We start from the raw sequence: 16,574 nt of genomic DNA on the forward strand, positions 1-16,574 counted from the left end.
TCTACGCGGGTGAAGGGCTCAATTCATCAGCCGCGCATCTGCACCTCCGGCTTTGTCCATCCATGTCACTTGCTCGATGCTGCCCTGCATCTACACACACTTACATACGCACTCGCGCACATTACCTGATACCATCACATTATCATCGGGTCCCATGTTACAGGGCAAAGGACAGCGCAGCAACAGCAACAGTACAGCAACATGGCACCTAAGCGAGGTGCATACATGCTTCATACATGCTTGGTACGTGATTCCAGTCCGGTCTATCGCCAGCTGCTTACTCGGTACTTCGAGAAAAGAGGCAGCCCCCCTTCTCCTGTCTCCTCCTCTCCCCCCCAACGCAGAGAAGCCGACGACTCGACTGTTACTCCCATCAATCGCTCGCTCATCTTTTCTCAATGGCAATTCTGCTACAATTCGACCAACAGCATTCGCTCCATTCTACATGCTTTGCTCCACACAGCCCAAAGTGTCGTCGTCGCCGTCGTCAAAGATCCGAGGTAGTACACAGTGCGGCCCCTGCCAATGCATGTAGGTGAGTAGTTGTCCCGCATCGAGTCCAACATAGCGGACTTGCTCTTTCAGCGGCAAAAGTACCCGAGAGAAACAGCACAAGTTCCGAGCCTAAGATAATAATAGCAAGACCAGGGAAGCTAAAGCAGAACCGGCGTTGAATAGAGTTGTCTGTAGTAGCCGGAGAAAGACTCGGGCGCTCCTAAAAACCACGTGGGATCTGGATCCAAGTGTCTCCCCTAAAGACGGCCGAGGCGAGGAACTAGTCTTCAATTGCACCTTGGCAGCAGTTTCTTGCTACTGAACCTATTCATTGAAGATCCATGGCTACCCTAGCCTTCATACCTTAGCTGAAGTGGCCGACGTGGTGAGTTAGAAGCACGCCTCCTGCAAAGACTCTCACCCGAGCTTTACTCCGTCAGAAAAGGGGGGTAAGGGTGTGGCAGCAGAGAATTGATAGCCTCTAGATGCAGAAACAATTTTGAAACCCATGCGTCTTCGAGAAAAGATTGGCTTTTCGTGCCCATCGAGACATCAACCAGTACCTAACAGACCATTATCTGGCCTAGAACGCAGCATTTCCTCGTCACGAATGATCCCAATCCGCCACACCAAAGGTTTTCCCCTCTCACTCACTGCCGGTCATGCATATTCCAGCCCTTCTCAATACGAAGTTTCCTCTCCCCTGCATCAACCTTCGCGCAGGAAACAAAAAGCAGTAAGATGGACAGAGTACAGCAATAGGGCTCGGAGCACCGTCTCCGAGCTGTCTTCTCCGTCGCCCTCTATCTGTCTGCGTTTGCAGCAGCTGACCGCCAGAGGCCCGCAGAAAACCATCCCAGAGACGGATTGACACATGGCAAAGAGGCATCAAATGACAAGTATTCTTGCATAAGAGAGAAAAAATCAATCTATCTGCGTCAGACTAAATATACCCAGCTTGCTTGCAGGAACAGTTGTAGACGGTGCTGGCAGTTCTAGATCGGGCCTTGACTTGGGAGGAACAAAAGAGGTGTGATGTGTTCCCAAGCCGATGAGAATCCTGCTTCTTAGTCGTGGGCTCGAAGAACGTGGAGAGAGACCTGCCCAAAGCCAGCGGACATTCATGTCGTCATGGAGAGTGCCCAATGTCTACCCGCTGCTAGCAAGTTGGGTGTTTTCATGCCGGACGGAAGCATGAGAGCTGGAAATGCCGAGAAAAAAAAAATTATAGCCCAAAATGAATGCCCATCGCTCACTCCGTGGTCTCCTGCATTGTTCTACTCCCCGGAAGCATCCAACACCGGTGCCATGTGGCTCCCATGAAAATGCACGTAAAGTAACCCGAGACAGGATGGTGGAAAAGGAAAGAAAGGAAGTAAGGAGAAGGGACCAACACAGGATCAATGAATAATTCTCTCTGCCAGAGAATAGACGGCTAGAATGTTCAAGATTCTCTTATTCGTGAGATGACAGCATGTCTTCGTGATAAACATTGCCAGGACATCACATCACAGAGCAAGACCCCAGTGTCCTCGCTCTGCGGCGGCCGATAACACCGCCGTCCTCCTCATCCGCGTGAAGAGCTTGTGCATGCCTTGCTCGGCGTCGGCGCCTTCGGTATCCAACTCCTCCAACGCCGGCTTCTTCGTTTGCCTGCATGTAGTCTGCCCACTTTCTCTCCAGCCGACCAGCGGCCACGAAGTCGCCCCGGAGAACTCTCTTCTGATGCTCGTCGACAGTCATCTGGAAGCCGTAGAAGCATTTCAGGCCGATGCTCTCGGTCGGGTAAGTGATTCCGCCAGGCTGATTTGCGGCTGGTCTGATCTGAGCATTCCTAAACAGGACTTCACGGATGCCTGTCCATGTGACGTTTTGGCAGTCGTATACTGCCAGCCGGAGCGTGACCTTGGGCCGTACGTCGCTCGTGGAGGCCGGCTTGGAACGCTTGATGACCATGGAGGCGGCTTCTGCAAGGACCAGATCGCTGATTTTGGTATTGTCCAGATCGGCGCTCTCCAGCCGTGTGCACTTCTGCATGACAGGGAGCATGCCCAGATCTCCAATGTTCTCGCAGTAGCTCAGAGAGAGGTGCTCCAAGTTGCCAGCACACGGCGCCTTGGCCAGATGCTCAGAGAGCAGTGAGTTTGTGATTTCGTCGAGATCTTCCAGCTCGAGGAGGACCAGCCTCGGTGTTGAGGCAAGGATTGGCTCAAGCGCTGCGTCGGTCAACGACTTGCATCCCGAGAGCTGCAGGCCTTCCAGATCCGGAACCACATGGCCAACCGCCTTCAACCCTGCATTGGTCAGTCTGATGCAGCGGCTGAGGTCGAGGTGGCGAAGCCGGCGAGGCGGAACCACGGGATGACCCGTGAGGATATCAATCTCGGGATCAACCCCGTGCATCATGATCTTCAATGCCTCGTCATTGAGCTCGACACAACCGCTGAGGACCAGCCTCTCGAGCCGATTGGTGTTATATATCGACTCTGCGGTAGCAAGACAGTCGAACCCCTTGACCTCGCCAGCACGGAGGTCCTTCAGCTTCGCGCAAGCGTCGATGATGGCCTTGATTCCGCGAGCCTCGACTTTCTGGCACCATGAGACATTGAAGCTCTCAAGCTGAGGGCACGATTCTGCAATAATCTTGCAAGATGTGTTCGTCACCGCGGCGAGCCCCGTCAGGTTCAGGTTCACCAGCTTCTCGTTGCTTCGTAGGAGGTTGTGAAGCGTGTGCTTTTGGAAGTTCCGACAGCCTTCAAGGGTTGCATTCATCAGATTCTTGCACGACTTCACAATGACTTCGGTGCGCTTGTAATGCTCCACCTGAACGCATCCTCTCAGGTTCAGGTCTTTGACGAAGGGGCCAGCAGCGGCAATGATGCGCGCCAGTGACGCAGCCGGAATCTCCTGATAGAACTCAGAGGCATCGATTGATGTCCACAGCTGCCCGTCAAAGCAGAAGCTGTAGAAGGATTTGCTGACTCTGGATATCCGCACCAGCTCCTTAGGCCGCAGATATGCAAAGATATGGACTCGCACCTCGTGAGGGATGTTGTCCCAAAAGTAGAAATTCTTCTTTTCCGAGACCTTGACTCGTCCTTTCAGCTCGGACGGCAGGGAGGAAACGGCGGGCGAGCTGTTGGCAGGCCCCAGGGCGACCTTTCGAATGGCCGGCACCTTGTCGGCAGCATCGTCCTCTTCCTCTTCGAACAATAACACTCCCTTGCCAGCTTGAGAGTCGAAATACGAACCGTCCGTCATAGCCAGGGGAGAAAGTTGGGGCGTAGCAGACCTGCCGCTCGGAGATCCCTGTGAGGGCCCAGCTGTGGACAGACTGACGCAGGACATGGAACCATAGCGGAGGCTGTAGGGATTGCTAACGGATCTCGATCGTCCCAGTCCAGTGAGAGACGGTGATGAAGAAATGCGCTGGATGCCACGGAGAATTCGCTGGCGGTTCTTACCCTTCAGGGGCACGTCAGGTGGCGTAGGCGGAGCAGTGCCCTCGTCAGCGGACACGGGAGCGTCTGTCACGACGCCGAATGGTTCCGCCATGGTTAGCTAGGCAGGATTCGAGTGCTTCTCGTATTTTCGTTGGGACGGATAGTAATATATGTCGTTCCCCTATTTTGCGTATGTTTCTCCACCCAAGGCGCTGTCCTAACCAACAGGTCCGAGGCGGATTCTCCGGCAGAGAAGAGAACAGTCGAACTCTCAGCAGATCTGATTTTGTATTGTAGCGTTTAAAGTTTGGCGATGAGGGAAGGGCAGCGATGCGGGGCCTCGTGTCTATCTAGAAAGAGAGCTTAAAAGGTCGTCGAGGCTCCTGTCAAGGCATCCCTCGACTACCAGGCCCTCGAAGATAAGACGTATTGATCGCTATCGGGCTTGTTCGACGACTCGACTCGGTGGCTGAAGACGAAGAATGGGCTCGTGGACGCGAAGCAGCAACAATCACACAAGATATCTGCTCGATGCCGTCGTCGAGGCACGCGGGTTGTTGCAACAGAGGTCAGCCGGGCTACCAGAGACCAAAGCGGCCGCGGGGGTGGTCAGCGTGACCGCACTGGGCTCACGCTTTGCCGTATCGCAGTCCAGAGAGCAAAGAGCAAATCGGCATCCCATGCCCACCCGAGCAGCGACGGGGCTGTTGATCACAGGAACGAGGACGAGAGATAAGAGAGCAGAGCAAAGGGAAAAGGATGGGGAGGAGAAGAAAAGAAAGAAAGGAAAACCCTAACTGTGGTCGGTGGCGTGTTGGACGCATCGTCACCAGTCAGGGAAGAGACGGCTCAGGTCAAGCCCAGGCGAGGGCTGGTCTCCGGTCGGCGTCCCCCCACCTCGGTCGCGAGCATAAATGGTATGTACATGTAGATGAAGTGCACAGTTCCGCCCGTCGGAGCGCTGCAGAGGCAGAGGCAGAGGCAGAGGCAGAGGCAGCGGCAGAGGCTGTGGCTTGGGAGGGATGGCGTGGGCGCTGGTTCCGGAACCCGCCATCGCGTTTCAATGGCTGACTGAAGTGACAAGATGCTGGCGCATTACTCGCGGGCTCGTCTGGGAGTCTGATTGATGCACGGCTTCTCAATGTTCGCGGCTAGCGCCCAACAACTCGAAGCTGGGGTATATCGATAAGATATGGACGGCTGGGGCCACGCCAGCGCTAGCTCCAAGCGGCGATTAGCGCTGCATGGAGACCCTGCTTCAATGCCTGCGGCAGCGCAACCCCACCTGTATTTGCAGCGCTACCGGCCCCCTGTGGCCCTCTGTGCAGCGCTGTCGAGTGCTATGCAACACTGAACTGCGATGGAATCGGGTCAAATGGGATCGGGTGCATGGGTGACTGCAACACTCAACTCTCGTCCGTATATAGCACAGATTCGACAATACCCCATCAATCCTTTCTTATGCTGGTTTGACGGTGGGACATCTCCTCGCATGCCGCTTCGGCCATGTTGCGGCCAGTGCCGACATGCAGCCGCATCTTTGTGGCACTCAAGACGGCCGGGCCAGCCATGTGACGATCGCGTCGCATTCGGAGATGCCTCGTGTTATCCCAGTCATATATCGCTCATTGCCTCGAGCCGCGTGGCAAAAGGGGCAGAAGAAGGTTGCCTGAAGATTGGTCGTGAGACGACGCAGACGGCGTTAGCACACGCTAGCACTGGGTGGTGAGGGGGACTATCATTTCTGCGTCAACATGATAATGATTCGGGGGTTTCGTTCTACTGTATGTCTGGATGTTGTGCTGTGCTGCAGATGGTTCATTTTTGATGTGCATACTGTACTGCTTCGTACCTCAGCCACTTGTGACCGTTCCTGAGCAGAGACTAATTACATGAAGATTCTGTACAAGTTCTGCGCCGCTCAACTCATTCGCTTGGGCTTATTACGTCGTGCCGAACTTGCCTGTCAAATCAAAGAAGTTCTCCGCACATGCATGCTGCCTCCTCAACATCGCCATACCCGCTGGTACCCGATACCTGCAACAACAGGGGCTGATTGGGGAGAAACAAACGGCTCCTGCGTGCAAGTCGGGCGATACGGCATCAGCCATGAAGATTCTGAGGGGAAGCATTGGGCATAAATGTAGTGGCATGTATGAGCGGTAAATGCTGTGACGGGGATCAATGCGTATTGTACCTCCAGTGTAGCAATATCGAGACGTTGGGCTCTCTTTGGGCTGAGTTCAGGGTCCATCTTGCAGCATGCTACCTGAATTAGAAGCAAAAGTCCTCCTCTGTGTGGTGAGACTCTGAGTGTTGTAACCAGACCATCAATACGGCGACATCTGAAGCCGTATGATGGGGTAATTCTCAACCCCAGTCTGGATGAAAGCTCCCTCATAGACATGTCGTCCAATATCGTCACAATGGTCACGATGTTCAAGATGGACATGTTGGGGAATTGGCCATGTGTGCAAAGCCACCTCCAGCTCTCGGCAAATGTCCGCGTCGGCTGACCACAGAGCATGTCTTGGGCCATCTCAACTGCCCTTGATTGACGTGGAATTGTTTAATGTGTCAATCAGGAACTGGAGATTGGAGAGCCGAAGTGCTAAGATCTCGTGTAGCAGCTGATCATGAGGGCCTTGTACTGTGCTGGCAGCTACCGAGCCGCGGAGCACATTTCCCGAAGATGGAGTCTCACTCGTTTCTCACTTGATCCCACCGCCATCTACGAATGAATGAACAAGAGCCTGCCTGCAAAGGCATCGCGTACACAGGCCTTGTCTGTAAACAGCAAAGTGTGGCTGATTTATCACTTGATAGCAGCGAACTTACTTCGCGAACTAGCGAAGATGAGGTTCGGATAGATGTACCTTATGTAGGTACACAATTTCACACGTCGACCTACGGAACACATGTTCTTTCTCTGGCCGAGCAGCTGAGGAGAGATCGGACGCTGCCCACCTGGCCAATCAGGTACCAATCTGAAGCTCTTCCATCGAGTCGATCTTCATCAACTGGCGCTGCTCCTTGCAGAATAACCCGCATCTGACTTGGGACGCAAGGTTCAAGTGGCGCCATCCACAGAGAGGCTTTACGTCGAGCTGCATGGTGTCTTCGGTAACACCAACCGCATTGCTGAAATGCCTCGTTCTCATATGTACTTGAAAAGAGGATGAAGACGAAAGAAAGAAATATCGAGATGAAAGACAAAGAGAGCAACACGTGTTGGTGCTGCCAGGCGGACGAGGAGCTATTCGTTGCCAGCGGTCTATTAGTCGTTCTCTGCAGAGACTTGCCGTTACGCCGCCAATACGCCTAGTATCATCAATTCCTGCGTAATACTTGTACTAGTATACCGTATAAGAAGAAGAAAAAAAAAAAAAAAACAGTCAACNAAAAAAAAAAAAAAAAAAAAAAAACAGTCAACGACTCCCGGAGCTTACAGGCAGGCAGAATAACACCTCGACCTCATCCCAAGATTAAAGTGCCTGGGCTCTGAAATCCCCACGATAGGGCGTATTTTCGGCTCTTCATGCACCAAACCAGCACTTGCGTCCCCGTCATTGGCATGCAGACGAGTCTGGCAGATATTTCGTAGGCCGTGATTTGTGGGCAGCGGTGGCTCCTCCAGCGCCTCTCACCCCTCTTGCGCCGCTGTACTTTGCAGTCGTAACCCCTCGCGCCAAATCGACCACAAAGCCCGGGTCGCCCAACCGCAGATTTGCCAAACCGTCCGTCCAAACCGACCTCAATTCCCTCCCTTGTGGTAGCAAAATCTCGTCGTCCAGCACTGCCGAGCCCGATCTGAGCGCCTGGCCCGGATTCCGCATCTCCCGTCCGCGGCAGCTGATTCATATCCTCTGCTTTTCCCACGACATCCGCGCTGCTCCGAGACTAGGTCAGCATTTCTCCAGCTTCAGAGCCTGTCCTGTGCCGTCCACTCGGCCTGTCGACGAGTACCGAACCCTGGTTGAAGCCTGGCCGGAGCCAAACGAAAAGAAAAAAACAATCGCTGGTGAGGGCAGGCTTGATTCCGACGCCTCCTCGCCCTCTCGCCCTCTCGCCCTCTCCTCCGCTCCTCCTCGCCCATTTGCCTGGGGCCCAGCCCGCGTTGTACAACACTCCACCGAGAAGAGGCGCGCAAACTGAGGTCTACAAGTATGCTTCAGACACATGGCGGCCCCCAAGACAACCGTATGTTACGACTGTTGAAGCCAATCCGCACAGAGCAGCGTGACTGATGCCCGTTCGACTTTCAGGCACCGACAGCGCCACGAGGGATGACGACAGAGGACATGACCGGCCCATGCAGGCTCTTTCGTTGCCCAAGAACCGCAGCACGGGCAACCTGCATCTATCAGCTGACCCGGCCGACCGCAGTCGATACCGAATGTCGTTTGAAGCCTCGTCGGCCGGCATCACTGACCACGACTCAATCACAAGGTTCGTCTCCTGGTGGCGGCGACGGCATCGTCATCGTTGTCTTGCCATGCAACACGTAACTACCCAACAGTAGAAGCTCGCGTTTTGTTTGCTGACCGCAGGTTCCGATCAGACCATCTCCGATCGCCGACCACGAGCATGGCTTGGGCCTCTCTGGCCTGCGCCGCATACGACAGCAGCATCCTCCCTCCCGAGCGCCCACCCTGCCCAGCTCAAATGCATCCTCACGCAGCCCTTCCGTCGTTGCGCTTACCCGCTCTACCTCCATGACCGCAATGCTCAGCAGCTACGGCACTCCGCCTTTCGCGGGAGCTCCCAACTCCCCCAGCTTTTCCGAAGACTTGTCGCGGTTTCCTTCCGAATCTTTGCACTCCTTCTCTTTTGCGCACCAGTCGGAGGACTTTTTGCACAATCGCCAGAATGTTCTGAAGCGATCCCTCGAGTTCATGAAGGACCGCATGGGCCTCTCCATGACCTCGACCCAAGCCGGCCTCGCCAGTGCCCAAGCACGGGTTACGGGCGATGTCGACGCGCAGCACATGCTGGAACTTCTCGCGCGGGCGCAAGTGATAGGCGCTGGAAACCTACCAAACCCTGACCCTTCTTCCATTGTTGCTCCGCCATTGACTGGGCCCGCGGGCCTGGGTGCTGAAAATGTGTTTGAGAAGCAGTTCAGCCCGAGAGCGTCCATATCGGAATCGACGACGGCGCCTGATGTCACGCACACCTCTTCACAGGAAGAGCTTACTCGACGTAACGAGGTGCCCTCGCTGCCCGCCGACGGTGCTGAGCTGCGGAGAACTGCGAGTGCCGAGTCAAGGCCGGAAGGATCAAGCAAACCCCATGTTGACGATGACGGAGCCGCTGCGAAGCCGTCGCTTCCCAGCACCTCCAGGCCGACGAACTTGAAGCGGACCATGACGGACACCCTGGGCATGGCTTTGCAGGATAAACTGTTGGACACAATGTCCCAGCCGTTCCTCCCCGGCGAGCCCATGTATGAAGAACCGCTGGTCTCCCCGGTATCGTCGACAACCCAGCCGGCTGCACAACACAAGAGCTTCTCCGCCGCGATCGGCCCTGCCGTACACGGACACACAAACAGATGGGTGCCAGCCGCCCAGGCAATCTTCACGACCGAGGCGAAACCACCCTGGACGATCTTGGCAGCCAACGATCTCGCATGCCTGGTTTTCGGCGTTACAAAGGCCGAGGTCCGGAAAATGGGTATTCTCGAGGTTGTGCAAGAAGAGAGGCGGGCGTGGCTCGAGCGGAGACTTTTACAGCTGAGCGATGCGGACCTGGACGAGGACGGTGATAAAGCCACTCCTGCTGCATCTGCTGCCTCCGCGTTGCTGGGCGGCAGGTCAGGAATCACCGCTCAGCTCCTCAGTAAGCCCAACTCAAGAACTCCGCCATCTCAGGTGACATCCCCGAGACGCGCCCAAACGGTTCACAGCGGAGATCCAAACCCACCAGCTACACGCACCAGCGGACACCATCGCAACAACCTCTCGCGCGGCGTCTTGCTGTGCGGCGACGTGGTTCCGATCCAGAAGCGTAACGGCGCCACAGGATCAGCAAGCCTCTGGGTGAAGGAGAAGCGCGTGGGGCTCATCTGGGTGCTCGAGGAGATTCACGAAGATGTGGCGCACATTGTCTTGGATGAGGAGGGCATCGTGCAGTCTGTTACTGGAGCAACTGAGCCAATCTGGGGCTTCAAGACGATAAAACCGGGCTTCGACGTGGCGAAGCTCATCCCTCGAATTCCGCGCCAGGGAATCGACCCCAATGAGGGCGAGATCGACTTCGCTCAGACCAGTCGGAGGCGGTACTTCACGTGCCCCAATTCCCACAAGTCGAACATTCCGTGCGCCATCGAGCAGGTTCGGGGGAAGCTTGAACTACGCGTCTCGACGTTCCCCCACATGGCCGGCATCGTTGTGGTCGAGCCGGAAACACTCAAGATCCGAAGCTCAAACTCTGTCTTCTCCGGGGCGCTGTTCGGCTACGAGAAGCCCGATGGCATGCCCATCTACTCCCTCATCCCCGACTTTGACAAGATCCTGGCCACTCTCACAGAGGAAGACGGCCTTCAGCTACTCGACGGCATGGTAGTTCCAGAGCACAGATTCCGCAGAGCTGCAGCCTTCTTCGCCTTGAAAGAACAGCGCCCCAACGCCGCCGCGGCCTTTTTGCAGCCGGAGGGTATACCCGCACGACATCGAGACGGCTCCGAGCTAAAAATCGACGTGCAGATGCGTGTTGTCGAGAGCGAGAAACACGTCGATCTGGCCGAAGACAGCGACTCGGACGCGGCTGAAGGAGGCAATAGACGAGCATCTGTCTCCCAGTCAGAGCTGGTTTTCGCCCTCTGGATTACGTATTCACGACACCTACACACGTCTGCTCTACATCTAAACATGGAATCTCCTGATGACCCAGTGGCTATAACGCCCCCTCACCAACCGTCACCAGGCCAAACTCCTGCCCATACCCCAATGGAGATACCTTCAGACTCGGACGAGCCCAAGGTCGAGGACGTCAAGCAACCAATCGTCGAAATGGCTTCCGCAATCCCCAAGCAGATCAAAGATGTCGCGCTCGACGCACTTGATGCTGCTGCAAAGCTCACGGGGAATGCCAAAGCGGAGCCGCCCAAGGAGACCCCACAGCCAGAGAAGGCCGAGGAGGATGCCTCCAAGCGCAAGACTACCATTGACGACTATACCATCCTGGAAGATATGGGCCAAGGAGCTTACGGCCAAGTGAAGCTGGCTCGGCATAAGGTGACGGGCAAGAAAGTGGTGTTGAAATATGTGACTAAGCGTCGTATTCTCGTCGATACTTGGACTCGGGACAGGAAGCTCGGAACCGTCCCCCTGGAGATCCACGTCTTGAACTATCTGCGGAAGCCCGAGTTCCGACACCCCAATATTGTGGAAATGGAAGGCTTCTTTGAAGACGACGTCAACTACTACATCGAGATGGCTCCCCATGGTCTCCCCGGCATGGACCTATTTGACTACATTGAGCTTCGGGCAAACATGGACGAGGACGAATGTCGGAGCATCTTTGTTCAAGTTGCGCAGGCCGTCCATTTCTTACATACGAGGGCCCAGGTCGTCCATCGCGACATAAAAGATGAGAACGTGATCCTTGACGGCGCGGGAAACATCAAGCTCATCGACTTTGGAAGTGCAGCATACATCAGAAGCGGGCCCTTTGATGTGTTTGTGGGCACAATTGGTGAGTTTTACTCTCCCATCACCCCCCCCCCCCCTTTGCCAACTTGTTCACAGTCTCGTAAATAGATGCTAACACTTGCAACAGATTATGCTGCACCCGAGGTCCTGGCTGGGAAACCTTATGGTGGCAGAGAGCAAGACGTTTGGGCTCTCGGCATCCTTCTATACACCATCGTCTACAAAGAGAACCCTTTCTACAGTATCGACGAGATTATGGACCGAGACCTGCGCATCCCGTTTGTCATCAGCGAGCACAGCATCGACTTGATCCGCTGCATGCTGAACCGGGACGTAGGGAAGCGTTATACCATAGAGCAGGTGTTGGATCACCCGTGGTGCAAGGAGCACATTGGCAAACAGAGATAGAGGAAAATGTGGCGGAGAGGCATATCTGTCAGGACGTTTTTCTTGGCTGGAGGGGGTTTGACTGGGCGGCATATAAGAGAGAGACCCTGGAGTGGTCGTCTGATACAACACATTAAACGTCTTTGGCGATATTGATACCCATGAAGAGATACATACAATTCATACTCAGGGGGATAAAAAGGGAAAAAAAGGGGGGAGGAGCATTGTTGGGGCAAATTATAACGGAGTTGATGCATATTTACGGGAGAGATGTCCGTCCCTTCCAACTAGATGGTTCCTACGACACAAAACACAAAATTCAATACGCCGTTATATATCGACAGAGGCCTGGAGGGACTCACGCCTTTGGTCGGGACTGGCTGGGAAAAGGGGGAGGCATGGATTAGGGGTGTAGAAACTTTTTTTTTTTTTTTTTTTTCATTCTTGGTTTTCTCGTTGTTATGGGCTTCATGGGATGCGAGAGGGAACTGGGGTACAGCACCGTCTTGCGTGTCGATCATCTCGGCTTCAATGTTTTCTATAAGAGCGCGAACATTGGCGTTGCGAGCGGTAAAGCAATGCAATATATAGTATATATATATATATATATACATACATACATAATCATAGGAATTCAAATAGCGCCTTTCCATTGCAAAAATCCACATACAACACCTCTCCCTATCTCCTCGTAACCCAGCATCCGTGCACCTAATCTCGCCAATCATCAATAACATCCGCCTAATGATAGTTGAGCTCCGGATTCGCCCTGAAACTGCACCGACACCGACACTCGGGCACAGGACACTCGGCATGCCTCGCAAACCACTCCCTCGCGTGGTCCAGATGCAGCACATGCTCGCACCTGAGGCAAAACGTCGGGAACCTGCTCGCCATGCGCGTCTCCTCCCTCTCCTCGGGCCGGTCCGACCGCGGCACGCCGACGACCTCGTAGCAGAGGATGCACCGCGGCAGGTGTCTCCCGCAGTTGGGACAGCTGACGCCCGCGGTGATGCTCGTCGCCAGCATGGGGTTGCGCGCCTCCATGGTGGACGAGGGCACCATGGGCGCGGCGGCCGCTTTGTGGTGGTTCGCGAGGGACGTGCTGGCGTCGCAGTAGACGCAGCGGAGGGCGATCTGGCGGGACGACGGCTTGAGCGCCGGGACGCCCTCGCGCTTGGAGCGCTTCGTCGACTCGACCTCGAACTTGGTCCGCTGGAAGAAGAAGCGGTGGCGCTGGAGGTAGGCCCTGTAGGCGTTGCGCCAGGCGCGGCAGCGGATGTCGTCGATGTAGCGGGGGGCGCAGATGGACATGACGAGCGTCGCCGTCTGGAAGTCGTTGAACTTTTCGACGTAGCGGGCAAAGATGTCCACCATGGTGTCGGTGATGCCCGTCAGGCAGATGGCCTCGATGTCTCCCTCTGCCACGGCGCGCGAGACCTGCTCGTTGAGCCAGGCAGTGAGCTGCTCGTCGGAGAAGTTGCGGAACGCGACGTACGCTCTGTCGGCAAGGGGCAGGGACGGCTGGTTGGCGATGATGGTCCAGTCGCCCGTGGCTATCAGGGATGATATCGCCCGAAGATACGGATCCGTCTTGGACGCCACGACCTCGTCAATTTCCAGCCTCTCCTTGGGAAGCTGTCTGCCTTCGCGACCGATGAGCTGCAGGGCCAACGACACAAAGAGCAGCTCCGGATGTGACTGGCTGGCCTCCTTGAGGATCTCTATGGCCAACTTTGTATCGCCCCTGAAGAGAGCGCGAGAGGCGGCCATTGTGTGGATGCCAGCTGGGTATTCCGGGTCGGCTTCCCGGTCCAAGCCGCTGGGATCATGGTTCTGGTCATCGCCCCAGCCGCATATCTCAAGGCACAGCTGGCGATGATGAGGTTTCTTCGTCGCAACCCCGTCAAATTTGGGCAATTGATGCTTCTTACAATATGCGCCGATAGAACGTTCCCATGCATAGGCGTCGGGGACGTGGGCACCTGGAGACAGACGAGTGGCTGGATTTCGGCCTGGTGTACAATGGGAAGAATTGTTAGGATTTCACATCTTCGGAAGGGTCATTGCTGCTGCTTACCGAGATTGTTCGTCCATATGGCATGCACTCCTAGGTAACTGAGATCCATGTGAGAGAGCATCAAAGCGCCATCATCTGCAGCTCGCTCCGCATCTGTAGAAGTTGTAAGCGAAACAGAAGAAGAGGACATACAATGTCATGAGTGCGCTGTAAGAACTCACCACCGATCCAGTCCCAGACGAATCGTTTCCAGGGGTCGTCTGATATCACATTCCTATTGGTGACAGCATCAAACAGATATCTCTCCTTCGCACGGAAGAGCTTGACATGGTCCACCACAACTTGCGCTTCCCTGGGAAGCCCAGATGCGGACGCAAGAGTGCCGAGGAGCGCTTCATGAATCTCTGTACAAGAGCCAATGCCATTGGAGCTGATCAGTGCCGAGCCGGGTTTGCCATGATTCAGCCGCCTCACATCGCTGGCATGAGGCCGGCCTTCGGCAGGCGAATCGGGAACATTGCTTTCTTCCCGTACGTAGTTGCGTAGGCTGCGGAGCTTTTCTGCAATTGTCTCGGCTTTTGTGAAAGACTCGGGCAACGGGGAAGTGATCTGATTTGCAAGCTCGACAGATATTGATATTGGCGTCTTTGAGTCCAGAGCCTTTCCGATGATGGCCTCAATGTTCACCCTGTCCGGCCCAAAGATGGGAACATCAGACAAGTTGTTCTCTATGATGACGGGGGCCAGCATCTTTGAAGCCTGCGTGGCTTCGAACCGCATCAAATCCTGGTATGGTGTGTTTTCTAATCACGGTATTAGCACATTAGAGAGGACAACGTGTGCTCGCAGGATCCTGCCATACCTTCAAGGCCGCGATGGGGAGCTTGCCATGGTACGAGCTTAAAGATATGATCGGCCGTACGAGTCGACTGCTCTAGGATATCAAACCCGCCATTTGCCCGCAATACCAAGAGTCTGGGGCGTAAGGCGGTCGAGCCCAGCGTCACCCAGTCAAATGAGACAATTCTATCATTCTTTCTAGAGCTTTCGCGGTAGGAAACATCCATTTCGTGGGATCGCTGTACCTTGAGAAGCTCAGGGCCCTCGTGCGGCACGGCGTCGGACGACGGAGACTCTTTGTTGGTATCCAGGACTTTGAGCTGTCCAGTACGAGATAAGACAGCTAGCAGACCACGGTGGTCACGGCAATAACGGAGAGAGCGAATCAGGGAGTGCTTCTCTTCAGCCATGGAGGAATCAGAATCAGTGTCCACGACGGTATCGAGGCGCAGGGCTCCACCCCAAGGCAAGTCGTCTTCGTCAACGGCCTGAGTATATGTGTGAGAGGCTACGGGACGAGAGGTTGCTCTCCGGTCCCATATCATGACACCGGGGTGGTCGAGTGCCGAAGACGCAAAATAGTTCTGATCAGCGTAATCGACTGCCAGGTTGTTATTGCACTTGGTGGGAAAAGTGATGACACCAGTTGGATCTTGATGCGAGACGTGAGCATGTAGTTCATTGGGTAACGCCCCTTGACTTCCAAACACGGAGTTTCACTTACCACGAAGATCGTGTATCCTGACGCCTTGGCCCTTGATGCCGGCCACTAGCACTTGAGGGCTGTCTTCGAAGAACTTGATGCTCGAGACTGACACACTGGGTTCAACCCTCTTGGGCTCTGAAAGAGTGCCCCAATTCTCAGCGAACCCCTTCCCCAGAGACGTTACGGACGACAGACGGTGGACATCCCATATCTGAAGACTCTGGTCCATCCGAACGCGGTCCAAGCCCACCGCCAACAGGCCAGTCGTGTTGAAAGAGACGGCCTGGCAAGTCCGTGCCATCTTGAGGCCTAGCTCGACGTATGCATTGGAGCTATCATCGATCCTCAAGAGGTTCACAATGCCGGCCCCCGTTCCGACAGCCAGCAGGCTTGGATTCTCGGGAGACCAATCGTACGTCGTGAGAGGGGGAAAGTCATCGTGCCTGCTGACCTTGGCATAATCGAATCTGCCTGCGCGGGCGTGGCCAGTGGGCTCGTAGAGCTGAACAACGCGATGCTGCAGGTTGATGTGCACAAAGCTGTCGATGGAGGCCTTGGGAGACCATTTGACGAGTCCTGGCTCTGGGCGATCCATCTTTGATGCTGTGGACGCGAGGACGCCTCATCCAACTTCTGATGTCGTCACAGCGTTGTAACGCACGTCCTTGTAGAGAATCCGAAAAGAAGAATGTTTGCTCCTTGAGTTGGTGAGAACCACCCCGATGCTTGGCCAGTTGAGGTCGTTTGGTGGGCGATGCTCGAAGCTCGGGCGTTGACTCGCGTTCATGTCACAGGCAAGGGTTCAGCCTCAAGCCATGGCCTGGTGATGCAGCGCGAAAGGCGAAATGCAGATGGAGCTTGTCCCCAGTTGCATCCCGAGGCGAAGGGGATTCGAAACTGATGCTTTTAGAACATGGAGCACATCATAGACTCATGAAAAGTCTCCGAGATCGCGATATTGAGGCGTCACTTGGCTCATCAGTCGAGGGCTTCGATTCATATGAAGCTGGGGAAAGCTGGAGAGAGCA

General features: G+C 55.1%; 6 protein-coding genes across 6 annotated transcripts; 3 read left to right on the forward strand and 3 right to left on the reverse strand.

The window, feature by feature from the left end:
• Positions 1–76: 76 nt before the first annotated feature.
• On the forward strand, positions 77–535 carry CCMA1212_002898 (uncharacterized protein; the record flags this gene model as incomplete). The annotated part of the gene is made up of 1 exon (XM_073700265.1): positions 77–535. The coding sequence occupies one exon, from the start codon at positions 77–79 to the stop codon at positions 533–535; it is 459 nt and encodes a 152-aa protein (XP_073561423.1).
• Positions 536–1,998: 1,463 nt separating this feature from the next.
• CCMA1212_002899 (F-box/LRR-repeat protein 2) lies at positions 1,999–4,050 on the reverse strand (the record flags this gene model as incomplete). The annotated part of the gene is made up of 1 exon (XM_073700266.1): positions 1,999–4,050. The coding sequence occupies one exon, from the start codon at positions 4,048–4,050 to the stop codon at positions 1,999–2,001; it is 2,052 nt and encodes a 683-aa protein (XP_073561422.1).
• A 2,387-nt stretch (positions 4,051–6,437) lies between these two features.
• Positions 6,438–6,657, forward strand: CCMA1212_002900 (uncharacterized protein; the record flags this gene model as incomplete). The annotated part of the gene is made up of 2 exons (XM_073700267.1): positions 6,438–6,522; positions 6,569–6,657. 2 exons carry the CDS (start codon positions 6,438–6,440, stop codon positions 6,655–6,657), a joined length of 174 nt encoding a protein of 57 aa, XP_073560963.1.
• Positions 6,658–7,412: 755 nt separating this feature from the next.
• On the reverse strand, positions 7,413–7,799 carry CCMA1212_002901 (uncharacterized protein; the record flags this gene model as incomplete). The annotated part of the gene is made up of 1 exon (XM_073700268.1): positions 7,413–7,799. One exon carries the CDS (start codon positions 7,797–7,799, stop codon positions 7,413–7,415), a length of 387 nt encoding a protein of 128 aa, XP_073560962.1.
• A 305-nt stretch (positions 7,800–8,104) lies between these two features.
• Positions 8,105–12,001, forward strand: CCMA1212_002902 (Serine/threonine-protein kinase ppk6; the record flags this gene model as incomplete). The annotated part of the gene is made up of 4 exons (XM_073700269.1): positions 8,105–8,138; positions 8,204–8,387; positions 8,500–11,636; positions 11,721–12,001. 4 exons carry the CDS (start codon positions 8,105–8,107, stop codon positions 11,999–12,001), a joined length of 3,636 nt encoding a protein of 1,211 aa, XP_073561637.1.
• A 720-nt stretch (positions 12,002–12,721) lies between these two features.
• On the reverse strand, positions 12,722–16,149 carry CCMA1212_002903 (SEH-associated protein 4; the record flags this gene model as incomplete). Its single annotated transcript, XM_073700270.1, has 5 exons — positions 15,565–16,149; positions 14,863–15,492; positions 14,222–14,803; positions 14,061–14,153; positions 12,722–13,995 (listed from the first exon to the last, which is right to left on the reverse strand). Exons 1-5 carry the CDS (start codon positions 16,139–16,141, stop codon positions 12,722–12,724), a joined length of 3,156 nt encoding a protein of 1,051 aa, XP_073560961.1. The 5' UTR covers positions 16,142–16,149.
• Positions 16,150–16,574: the final 425 nt, after the last annotated feature.

This window comes from Trichoderma ghanense (assembly GCF_004382785.1).
Source record: "Trichoderma ghanense strain CCMA-1212 chromosome Unknown scaffold_2, whole genome shotgun sequence".
Classification (NCBI taxonomy): domain Eukaryota; kingdom Fungi; phylum Ascomycota; class Sordariomycetes; order Hypocreales; family Hypocreaceae; genus Trichoderma; species Trichoderma ghanense.